Source organism: Thalia democratica, chromosome 6 (genome assembly GCF_965202585.1).
Source record: "Thalia democratica chromosome 6, ktThaDemo2.hap1.1, whole genome shotgun sequence".
Taxonomy (NCBI): domain Eukaryota; kingdom Metazoa; phylum Chordata; class Thaliacea; order Salpida; family Salpidae; genus Thalia; species Thalia democratica.
In genome coordinates this window covers 44,624,777-44,637,602 of record NC_139170.1, presented here as the reverse complement: position 1 = coordinate 44,637,602, position 12,826 = coordinate 44,624,777, and the positions used below count along the sequence as shown (strand labels likewise).

At 29.4% G+C, this 12,826-nt stretch overlaps 1 protein-coding gene across 1 annotated transcript; it reads left to right on the top strand.

Moving 5' to 3' along the window:
* The first annotated feature begins 10,421 nt into the window (after positions 1 to 10,421).
* On the top strand, positions 10,422 to 12,507 carry LOC145839128 (transcription factor AP-2-epsilon-like). Its single transcript, XM_082946737.1, has 4 exons — positions 10,422 to 10,569; positions 10,833 to 10,974; positions 12,035 to 12,206; positions 12,439 to 12,507. Exons 1-4 carry the CDS (start codon positions 10,422 to 10,424, stop codon positions 12,505 to 12,507), a joined length of 531 nt encoding a protein of 176 aa, XP_082802863.1.
* Positions 12,508 to 12,826: the final 319 nt, after the last annotated feature.

Here is a 12,826-nt window from a genome sequence, read left to right as displayed (position 1 = left end):
ATTTATGTTAAGTTCTTCTGTTAAGTTTTCGTAGCTTCGAATTAATTTAAACAAAATTTCATTCACTTATAATTAATTTTGTTAGTAGTTGTTGAATAAAACAAAATGCTTAACAGAGTCTCATTTCAAATCAATTAAGTTTCATCTTCGTTTATTTTCTTTTTGATAAATTTTCTGTAAACTAGTTTTTACTCATTTCTACTTTATTTATCGTTTTAATTTGTTACAAAGTAGAAGCTTATAATGTTCTATATATGCATTAAATCTCTTTTAAACATTTCAACTGTGTAAGAAAGTGAATAAAAAATTAATTTTCACATACTGCAATAGTTCAACAATAGGTTTAAAAAAATGTATAAATAGTGTAATGAAAAATGGTATACTTAGACAGTATTCATAACTTAAAGCATGGATGAGTTTTTAAATTAAACTTTCTTTGATATTTTTCTATCTTCTAAAGAACTAATATTGTTAAATATAAAAAGGATAAAAACTATAAAACAAAGTAAGAAAAAAACAACCTTTATCAAAAAATTACTGCAATGTTTAAAAAAAGTTTTTTTTTCAAATATAATTAAAGAAGCAAATTCTTAAGTAACTAACAGCATTCAACTTTAAGAGCTGTGGTTTCTTTTATACACGCATGTTTATATATAAATTTTATTTCTTCATGTTGTTTTTTTTTTTTGAAATTTTTAAACATAAGTTTTATGTTTGTTTTATAACTTTAGAGTACTGCACCAAACTAGAAAATAAACATTTCTATGTTAAGTATTTTGTTAATTTAAGTATTTTGAGTTGGTAAGCCTGAATTTGGAAGAAAAAAAACTAAATCTTCTTAAAAATAAAATGTTTTATACTGACATTGTGGATAAAAAAATATTTATCAGTTTTAACTTTTTAATCTTAAAGTATTTTGGCAGAAAAAAAACTTTATAGTTAGAAAAATCAAAAACTAACCATGGTTCAATTTCTATAAACTTCATTGTTTTAGTTTCTTTTTTTTTTGGTCAAATAAGCTTCAAGATGATTTCGTTTTTGTAATTTTTCATAGTATTAAACCTTTCTGTTTTCTTTTTATAGTTTTTTCAGTTCTTTCAAGCTTTAAAACTTTATAAAAGCTCCGTGAGTTCTAACTTTTGTTTTAAAACTATTTTTCTAGAACTAAATCGTATTGCATACAAAGTTTTCACAAGTTTGTAATTCAGATGGTTTAATAATCTTTTTTTTTGTAGTTCTCTTTTTATACTTACACTTTAACATCACACTTTTGCTTTTCTTTTACTTTATCCTTTTTAGTTTGTTTTAAATTTTAATTTATACAACGTATTTATGGCAGTTTTATCCACAAATTACAAACAACTCAACAAAGTGTTGATTAGACTTTGGTAAGTTTTTTCTTGGTTCATTTTATTTTGGGTACATTTTCTGTAAACTGTTTTAAAAACACTCAATAGTAGTTTCTACTTTATATCAACTATTAAGCATGTATGTACTTACAACATATTTAAAAAAAACAAATTGTATTTAACATTAGAGTTTTATAAAAAAGTTAACAATTTAAAAACTTTACCTAAAAACTTGCTGTAAATTAAGTTATAATTAGATTTGTTTTGTCAACGTTAACCAATAGCTGTAGTTAGTATCATACAAAGACAATAAAAGTTTTACAAGTCCAAGTACTAAATTGTTATTTTAAATTTGTTTTGAAGTGTGCTGATCATTTACAAACTAAAGATAACACTTAATCATTGAATTTACGATACTTCGTTGCAATATTTTGTTACACACTTTTTTGTTTTTCTTAAAGACGTTTTAAGTGTAACGGTTACTAGAATTTTTTTTAACTAAATTACGATTTATTTAGTACATTTAAATAAAACTGTCTACAGTTTGAGAAAAGTTAAGCACAAAAAAACAAAAGTAATTTAAATAAAGCATTTTTGTATTTTTTTTATGCAAACCCATCTTTAGTTTTATTTTTTCATGTATCTATACACAGAAGTGCATAACTTAAACACATTACTAGTACGTGATCAACAATCTTTCTATACAATAGTTTTCTGCACAACTAAGATTTTTAAAACATTCTTTTGTCGTAATTACTTTTCAGCCGCTTTTTTTATTTTACTTTAAACTTAAATTTTAATTTTCTATAGCGTAAATTGGAATTTGATTCGATAAAATATACAAAGCTAAACTAAAATTTGCTTAGTGTTTAGTACTATCTGTATAATTTTTGCTTCATTGAAATAAAAGTTCGTTGAACGCAAAAAAGGTAACAGTATCAAACTAGTATGTATGAAAAGCAAAATACTTACTTTTTTTAGTTTTATCCATATCTTTATATTGGACTTGGTAATAAAATCCTTTCTTGATCTTTTACTAATTTGAAGTTTTTTTGGTCCAACTACTAATTTTAAAACTTGTTTTCAACAAAACAACGAATTTTAACAAAAAGTAACAGACTCTATCTGCTTAAGCTTTACGTCATAAATAGATTATTTTAATTAAATTTTTTTAATGATTTCCATTATTATATTTTTTACTTTTATGCAAATTTTCCTAAATTTACACGAGTAAGTTTACAAGATATTTTATTATCAAAAACAATACAATATTTCACCCTAGGTTCTAGCGATCGTCATTTCTTAATTTAAAATTATTCAATTAAATAACTATCTGCGTTTTTATATAAAATTAAATTGAGTTTGAAAAAGATATCATGTTATTTTTTAATTACGTTGAAAAATCAAGTAAATAGTAGATGAGATTAAAAAACCATAAGTACTACTTTAGAAAGAGTTTTGCTGATAAATATCTACAACAGATTTTTTGTTTAAAGTCAAAAGATCAATCTCTTAAATTATTAATATCGATTTCCTAGTACTTCTTTGAAGCCTTTGCTGTTAAACTAATTTGTTTCTGAGTTATTTCAAAGTTAATTATCAATTTAAATAAATTAAAAACGATACTGTAACGATACGTTATTTAATTACAACTTTCTATTTTTTTATTGGAAACACTTTGTTGTTGGGAAAGCTAAAAACAACAACAAATGAGATGTTGACAAGTTATAGTACAAGAAATTTGAAATTGTTGCTATAACAACAGTCATCTGTAAAGGAAAGGACTATTGTAAGCTTGGGGCATTGTTAGAGAGAGTAGTCTGAGTTCTGAGGAAAAAATTGGAGTGAAGTTTATTGTCTTCGAGTAGAATCACCTTTTCCTGTGTGCTAGTGACTAATTTTATTGACTTTTTTATAAGCAAGATACTTAAATTGTTTTTAGACAAATTTAAGTATTTTCTTGAATTTTGTTAACATTGTATAAAATTTTATAATAGTTTATAAAATTTTATTGATTTTTTCATTCCTGAGTTTTTTATTGTAATTTTTGTCTAATTTTAACTACTTTATTCATTTTAAGTTTTTTATATTTTGTTACAAATTGGTTTACTATTAAGTTTTTAGAATATAAATTTATCCCAACTGCTTTGTATTTTATATTATTAAATAGTTTTTATTAAAGTAAATTTAAACTATGTCACGGGTCAGTCCAAATCCAGAGTGTCTTCCAGACACTAGGATTCAAACTCGGGCTAAAAGTGCTCGCATTCAGAGCCAAAGATCTCTTAGCCATGAGTCAACCATTGACCCCCCCTACCTTCCTAAACAAACCCTTGGAAGTTGGCATTCCAACCTCCTCTGGTTTCAATACTTACATCATTTATTGTCCTGGACAAGAAGTTAAAAGGTATCCATGGTGTGCGATTCGATAACCAAGAAGTTTTTTCGTGCAACAGGTCTTAGAACCAAATATTTTGGGCGTATTTTTTGTCGTTCAATAAACTATAAAACATCGATAATCGATGCCATAAATTGCATGTTTAAACGTGTTTATAGTGTAAATATAAGTTATAAATTTACTCAGAGAGTTGTATTCAAAATGTAACTATTACTTTTTGTAGATGTGAATTCGACTATAAACTCGACTTTATTTTATAAAAATAATTAGAGCTTACTATGAATAAAGCCTATAGTATTATAAGTTTAAATACTAAAAACTATTGAATGTTAATATGTTACTTTGTTTATTTTTTTTAACTGTAGCATTCATCAGCAAAATTGTTATTATGAACTTGATCTTAAAAACATATTGAGGTATAATAATGGTAAAATGGTAAATGATTTTACAGTCTAAAAATTTTTTGCACTTTGTATTTTTTTAGAATTTAAATCTTTTTTGTTATATTTTATACGAGAACAGCTTTTAGTGGTAATTAATTTCTTAAAAAGGCGGAAGCAAATAGAAAAAAAGATAATAAATAAAAAAAACTAGTATGGTTAATCAAAAAAAGACCTTTAACTAAAGTTTTCTTTTTTCAATTTAACTTCTAAAATGGTAACTTTTAGACAAGCGTAAGTAAAAAGTTTTACTACAACTTAGTTTTCTACTAATGTGGGTCTTTTACTTAATCAATGTTGTTCTTATAATTGTTTGGTTGAACTCTTTAGAAGTTTCCAATGTAGCAGAATATACATTACTAGGTTAAAACAACACTTTAACAGCTTAAAGCACAACTAACTAGTTTTAATTTAAAAAATCAGATAATGTGATTATTGAGTTTTTTTAAAGTATTTTGTAGCATGGTGTATGTAAGTTATGTATGAAACTATCATTTAATATACTAACAAACCAGAAAATCATGTATTTTATAACTTAAGTATATATAGAACCAATTACAGCTTATACATTGTCAGCTACAATTAAATACTTAATTGCAACCTTCTAACATGTTAATAATTTGTGACAAAAATATAAATAAGCTAAAATAACATTCCAAGAGAAATAACTGTTTGTTAGTGATGTATAAAACCATTAAAAAGTTTATTTTTCTATTGAAATAAATGTCATAATAACTCTAGTTTAAAACAACTTTTTCTTTGTTTAGTAGAACTATAGTTATTCTAAAAAAGATAACTATTTCATTATATAATTACAACTACAAAGCAATATTTAATAATTTATATTTTTGGTAACTTAAATATTTTTACTTTCAAGTTTGATTAGATAGTTTAATTGAGTTATAGGTTGAAGTAATTGTATTTTTTTTGATGCCAAAAAATTAAAAAGTATGTTTGAGAACTTTAAAAAATTAGATTTGTATAGAAAGTTTAGCCTATTATCATAAAAGAGATTTTCGTTTTTAAATGTTGCTAAATAAATACATAAGTTTTAATACTGTATGTCGTACAATTATAGGTAATAAATTTAATATACATAGATTTTATTGCGCCTAATTCTCAACTTTAAACTTTAACTGTGTTTATTTTAAAATTCAAGGTAAATGTTCACAACTCTAACTAATTTAAACACTTCAAAGAAGAAAATAATTAATTTTAGAAAACGGATTATCTTACAACTGTTTAACACTTATAAATTTATATTGTATTTACCAAGTTAGATGTTGCTAGTATGTGAAATTGTCAAAAACCAGCAATCTAAATACTTTATTTATCTAACCTTGGTTTTAGGATAACTTATTAGAAGAAGATAGAACAGTAATGAAACTACTTTATAGTTACAGTTCATCAGTTTACACTGTGTTTCATGCACAAAGCAATGATCACAAGTTTAAAATAACAAAAGAGAAAAGAACACATATTTAAAATCAAGGGACGACTAAGTAGTGAATAAAGTAAGAAAATAAATAAGAGCACTATTTTTATATTTGGAGGCTACATCGTTTTACTCAAAAACCTACAAATAAAAAAAACAGTAAAAGTATTTATTGAAATTATACTTGCACGTGCTGCATCTTATTAAAAGACTAAATACTGATATGTAAGAATTGTTGTCATCTCATCAAAAACTCTAATCAAAGTAGTACAAAACTAAGAATCTGTTGATATTACCTCCCCTTTAAAGAATACTAGAATCGACTTCAAAAAATCAAGAGACTCCAACATACACAATTATTTAAAAGCTGCTTGTCGTACAAAAACTGAAAACGTTATAAGAGTCAGACATTTTGTTGCTAATATAAGTTCAAATAGTATAAATTTATAAAAAAAAACAATATCTCAATTGACTCAAAATATCGTTAAAGAAAAGCTAACCAGCATCGCAACAATCCGACGATTTCAAATGAACGTTCTTACCAGCATCGCAACAATCTGACGATTTCAAATGAACGTTCTTACAAGCATCACAACAATCTGACGATTTCAAATGAACGTTATTACCAGCATCGCAACAATCCGACGATTTCAAATGAACGTTCTTACCAGTATCACAACAATCCGACGATTTCAAATGAACGTTCTTACCAGAATCACAACAATCCGTCGACTTCAAATGAACGTTCTTACCAGTATCACAACAATCTGACGACTTCAAATGAACGTTCTTTCCAGCATCACAACAATCCGACGACTTCAAATGAACGTTCTTTCCAGCATCGCAACAATCCGACGACTTCAAATGAACGTTCTTACCAGCATCACAACAATTTGACGAAAACAAATGAACGTTCTTACCAGTATCACAACAATCCGACGATTTCAAATGAACGTTCTTTCCAGCATCGCAACAATCTGACGATTTCAAATGAACGTTCTTACAAGCATCACAACAATCTGACGATTTCAAATGAACGTTATTACCAGCATCGCAACAATCCGACGATTTCAAATGAACGTTCTTACCAGTATCACAACAATCCGACGATTTCAAATGAACGTTCTTACCAGAATCACAACAATCCGTCGACTTCAAATGAACGTTCTTACAAGCATCGCAACAATCCGACGACTTCAAATGAACGTTCTTTCCAGCATCGCAACAATCTGACGACTTCAAATGAACGTTCTTACAAGCATCACAACAATCTGACGATTTCAAATGAACGTTATTACCAGCATCGCAACAATCCGACGATTTCAAATGAACGTTCTTACCAGTATCACAACAATCCGACGATTTCAAATGAACGTTTTTACCAGCATCGCAACAATCCGACGACTTCAAATGAACGTTCTTACAAGCATCACAACAATTTGACGACTTCAAATGAACGTTCTTACCAGCATCGCAACAATCCGACGACTTCAAATGAACGTTCTTACCAGCATCAAAATAATCTGACGATTTCAAATGAACGTTATTACCAGCATCGCAACAATCCGACGATTTCAAATGAACGTTCTTTCCAGCATCGCAACAATTTGACGAAAACAAATGAACGTTTTTACAAGCATCACAACAATCCGACGACTTCAAATGAACGTTTTTACAAGCATCACAACAATCCGACGACTTCAAATGAACGTTCTTACCAGCATCACAACAATTTGACGAAAACAAATGAACGTTCTTACCAGTATCACAACAATCCGACGATTTCAAATGAACGTTCTTACCAGAATCACAACAATCCGTCGACTTCAAATGAACGTTCTTACCAGTATCACAACAATCTGACGACTTCAAATGAACGTTCTTTCCAGCATCACAACAATCCGACGACTTCAAATGAACGTTCTTTCCAGCATCGCAACAATCCGACGACTTCAAATGAACGTTCTTACCAGCATCACAACAATTTGACGAAAACAAATGAACGTTCTTACCAGTATCACAACAATCCGACGATTTCAAATGAACGTTCTTTCCAGCATCGCAACAATCTGACGATTTCAAATGAACGTTCTTACAAGCATCACAACAATCTGACGATTTCAAATGAACGTTATTACCAGCATCGCAACAATCCGACGATTTCAAATGAACGTTCTTACCAGTATCACAACAATCCGACGATTTCAAATGAACGTTCTTACCAGAATCACAACAATCCGTCGACTTCAAATGAACGTTCTTTCCAGCATCGCAACAATCCGACGACTTCAAATGAACGTTCTTTCCAGCATCGCAACAATCTGACGACTTCAAATGAACGTTCTTACAAGCATCACAACAATCTGACGATTTCAAATGAACGTTATTACCAGCATCGCAACAATCCGACGATTTCAAATGAACGTTCTTACCAGTATCACAACAATCCGACGATTTCAAATGAACGTTTTTACCAGCATCGCAACAATCCGACGACTTCAAATGAACGTTCTTACAAGCATCACAACAATTTGACGACTTCAAATGAACGTTCTTACCAGCATCGCAACAATCCGACGACTTCAAATGAACGTTCTTACCAGCATCAAAATAATCTGACGATTTCAAATGAACGTTATTACCAGCATCGCAACAATCCGACGATTTCAAATGAACGTTCTTTCCAGCATCGCAACAATTTGACGAAAACAAATGAACGTTTTTACAAGCATCACAACAATCCGACGACTTCAAATGAACGTTTTTACAAGCATCACAACAATCCGACGACTTCAAATGAACGTTCTTACCAGCATCAAAATAATCTGACGATTTTAAATGAACGTTCTTTCCAGCATCGCAACAATCCGTCGACTTCAAATGAACGTTCTTACCAGCATCAAAATAATCTGACGATTTCAAATGAACGTTCTTACCAGCATCACAACAATCCGACGATTTCAAATGAACGTTCTTACCAGCATCGCAACAATCCGACGACTTCAAATGAACGTTCTTACCAGTATCACAACAATCTGACGACTTCAAATGAACGTTTTTACCAGCATCACAACAATCCGACGACTTCAAATGAACGTTCTTACCAGCATCAAAATAATCTGACGATTTCAAATGAACGTTCTTACCAGCATCACAACAATTTGACGAAAACAAATGAACGTTCTTACCAGTATCACAACAATCCGACGACTTCAAATGAACGTTCTTACCAGAATCACAACAATCTGAAGACTTCAAATGAACGTTCTTACCAGCATCGCAACAATACGACGATTTCAAATGAACGTTCTTACCAGCATCACAACAATTTGACGACTTCAAATGAACGTTCTTACCAGCATCGCAACAATCCGACGACTTCAAATGAACGTTCTTTCCAGCATCGCAACAATCTGACGATTTCAAATGAACGTTCTTACAAGCATCACAACAATCTGACGACTTCAAATGAACGTTATTACCTGCATCACAACAATACGACGATTTCAAATGAACGTTCTTACCAGCATCGCAACAATCCGACGATTTCAAATGAACGTTCTTACCAGCATCGCAACAATCCGACGATTTCAAATGAACGTTCTTACCAGCATCAAAACAATCCGTCGAATTCAAATGAACGTTCTTACAAGCATCACAACAATCCGTCGACTTCAAATGAGCGTTCTTACCAACATCACAACAATCCGTCGACTTCAAATGAACGTTCTTACAAGCATCACAACAATTCGTCGACTTCAAATGAGCGTTCTTACCAACATCACAACAATCCGTCGACTTCAAATGAGCGTTCTTACCAGCATCACAACAATCCGACGACTTCAAATGAACATGTTCGAGCGCAGAGGATGCAAAACAAAGTTGGAAATAAGTTTTTGATCCGGCCCACTAATGAAATGGTGGAAAACAATCGTGATGTAAAATACGTAAAAAAAGGTCGTTACACATTCCAATCTAGAACAGAACTTGTTAGTTTTGTTTAATTTTTAGTAAGACATCGAAACAAAAAAATTAAAAATATATCTTGAAGTATAGTTATCCAAATACTTAACAAAACCTTACTTAACTTTTTTTTCTTCAAACAAAATATTTATCTGTTTTGTATTCAGTTCAAAACTGTTTATTATCAGGCTAGTAGTAACGCAGTTGTTCAACGCAACCATCCTTCGATTGAGCCGAATCATCTGGTGCCAGTACAAAGTCACAACTATAGCTCTCACAACCCTTTAACCTCTACAAGGTATGTTTAGTATTAACTGTGAGTTATATACTACCTCAAAACTTTTATATAAATCGAGTTAAAAGGTGTCTTAGTACATATTTATAGATTTCTTTTAATTGGTTTTATACATTTTTTAATTTCGGAGTACCAATAAAACTGATTTTGTTCTTTTAAATAATGACTAAATAACCGTCAACAAAAACAACAGCGACAATTAGCTGCAAAGAAGCAATGCCTCTACAAAAGTGAAAGATCTAGATAAAAAACAAGAAGTTTTTTCCACAGTCTTGGGCAGATTAAATTTATGGAATAAAAAAATTAAATACGACGTGTCAAATGCCAAAATAAAAAGGAGGCTCTCTGGTCCTGAGCGTTTTAATACCACACTGCTTAACGGCTATTTGAGAAGGTAAAATAAATATACCAACAAACATAAAAGTGTCAGTAAGACTTAAATTGACTTTTATTTATAAATATCGTAAAAAGTTTTGATCGATTAAAATGTCAATTTTAAATTGTTTATTTTAGTTGTAGTTAAAATTACAGAAGTTTAACTATGAATACTAAAAATCTTGTTAATGATAGAAAGAAAAAAAAAGACGGGTTAATGCAGCTTCGTGAGCATTTAGAATCAGTTGGTGTTGAACTGCCAGAACGCCGTCGTCAAGCTGGAAATATTACGCTGTTTACAGCGTTAGTAGAAGGTAGCAATACTAGTTTTACATAATTTTAAAAACTATGGATATATGTGTTTAATTTTCTTTATATACTTTAATTTTGTAAATATTGATTAAACTCTCCGGAGTGACGTTTTACATTGACTAAAATTTACTGATCACGTTAAATTAAAACTGATTTTTTTCAAAAAAATCTCGTGTGTCAGGTAAATTGTTTGTTTTATAGGTAGTTAAACAACCCTTTAAAATGTTTTTTAATTGAATCATAAAAATCATGTTTTTATTTGTAGGTGAAGCGCTTCAACTTGCAAAAGGTTTTTGTTCATTATGTGAGAAGGAGTTTCCCGCCAAACCTCTGGCAGAATTTGTTTGCCAGAAATATTCTGATCCCCATGGGTTGTACACGAGACAAAACATGATACTAGCTGCAAAGTATGTTATTTATGTTTTTGAAATATATTACTTCAACAAAAACAGCACAAGAAAGTAATAAATAAACCGTAATAATTAAATATGATTTTTTTTTTTGTGAAGTTGTAAATGAACTCGAATCAATTAGTTTAAAAAAAAGCAGCTACAGTGCTTTTTAACTTATCCGAACACGTTTGGCAAGATTTTTCTGTAAACATGTCCGGATAATCAAAGTTCCGGATAAAAAAAAAATTCATATAATAATGTAACTGCCGCATTTAAGAGAAAATATTTATCTTTAAAAAGAAAAAACTTTTTGTAAACTTGTCTCCCTAAATAAACTTTTTAAACAAAAAAAAACAGACATAAAAAAACGAAAGACCAAGTTTAAATTCAATTTAACGGAAACGTATAACTCCTAACAAACTAGTTTTAATTGAAGGTTTACTTTAATAAAAAAAAATAAGTCGTTTGTTTTATAGTTTTTTCGCGTTTTTCAGCAGAAAACTCATTGAATTTAATAAGTTGTGAAACCTGTTCTGGCGTGGCTTCAGGCTGAAATCTAAAATAACTTAAACTTATAATAAAAACTTTAAAAGTTTAAGTAAAAACTAAAAGTTGTGTTTTAAATATCATTGTTTTGAAATTATCTAAACTGACTTACTTAACATGTAAAAGTTTTTGATAACTAAACTAGTTTTGAATAAAAGTAGAATGTAATCTTTCGTAGTATTATTATGTCATAACAATGAACAAACTTGTAGAATTAATAAAATAACTTAGAATTTTCTAACAGCATGAAAGGTTGAATATTTTTATCATACAAAAATGTCAGTGTCTATTTTAGAAATTTTCTGAATTTTCCTCTGAGCGAAACTGTCCGGATAAGTGAAGTCCGGATCAGTGAATAAGCACTGTATTACTTGGACAATTTGTTTATATTGACAGAATTTTAAAGTAAATTAAAGCTTATCTATTTAAGTAGCAAAAAATCCTATATATTCCTGTTTGTTTTCGTAAATATCAATCAAATAAACATTTACAGTAGTTTATTACTTCTTAGACTAATTTTGATTTACAGGGAAATAATTAAAGAACTGCAAGATTTGCTAGCGCAAGACATGTCACCAATCATGAGTAGCGCACCAACACCGATACTGGAAGAAAGAGTTCAACGTCCTTTGACAAACTTCAGTTTAATTACTCATGGACTCGGTAATCCCGCAGTTTGCACTGTACTAACTGCAGTGCAGGTTTGTTTTTCTACCTTTAGTTGGCTTTCCAGTCGTTTTTTTTTCGGATGTTTTTAAGAAAATGGTTTTTTTTATCAACTCTTTAGAGACTCTAATAATGCTTTTGTTAAAAAAAGTGCTAGTACAATATTTTCTATAAATAATATGAAATTTATAGACAAAAATTATTCTACTAATATTCAAAAAAATCCCAAAACATTTTAGTTTGTAAAAATTTTTAAATTACTTACAGCTGTACCTGGATGAATTGCTGAAAGTTCAAGCAGAGAAACTGCAGAGATCTCAGCATGAAAATTTGTAGACCCGAAACATCATTGTACAGAAGCAGTCAGCCACCCGAAACAGAAAAATTGTCTTGCCTTTTATTTTCTTTGTAAATGAAGAGCTTTTGCTTTAAATATAATAATAAAAAAAACAAAAGAAATATTTATATTTTGAGAATTCGTACACATTTACAAATGATAAATGATTTTCAATTTTTCTATGATAGTAGACTGTTATGTTATAAGTTTTAACTGTTATTTTACTAATTAGCAAAAAATTTTATAATAATCTCGATTTTGTCAATTTAAGTTTCTATGGAGTAGATTTAATGACTATTTTTCAAAGAGAAACTCAAA

Coding starts and splice junctions, on each gene's coding strand:
- LOC145839128 (XM_082946737.1), top strand. CDS start 10,422: ATGAATACTAAAAATCTTGTTAATGATAGAAAGAAAAAAAAAGACGGG. Junction 10,975..12,034: donor AACATGATACTAGCTGCAAA/GTATGTTATTTA, acceptor TTTGATTTACAG/GGAAATAATTAAAGAACTGC. Junction 12,207..12,438: donor CTGTACTAACTGCAGTGCAG/GTTTGTTTTTCT, acceptor AATTACTTACAG/CTGTACCTGGATGAATTGCT.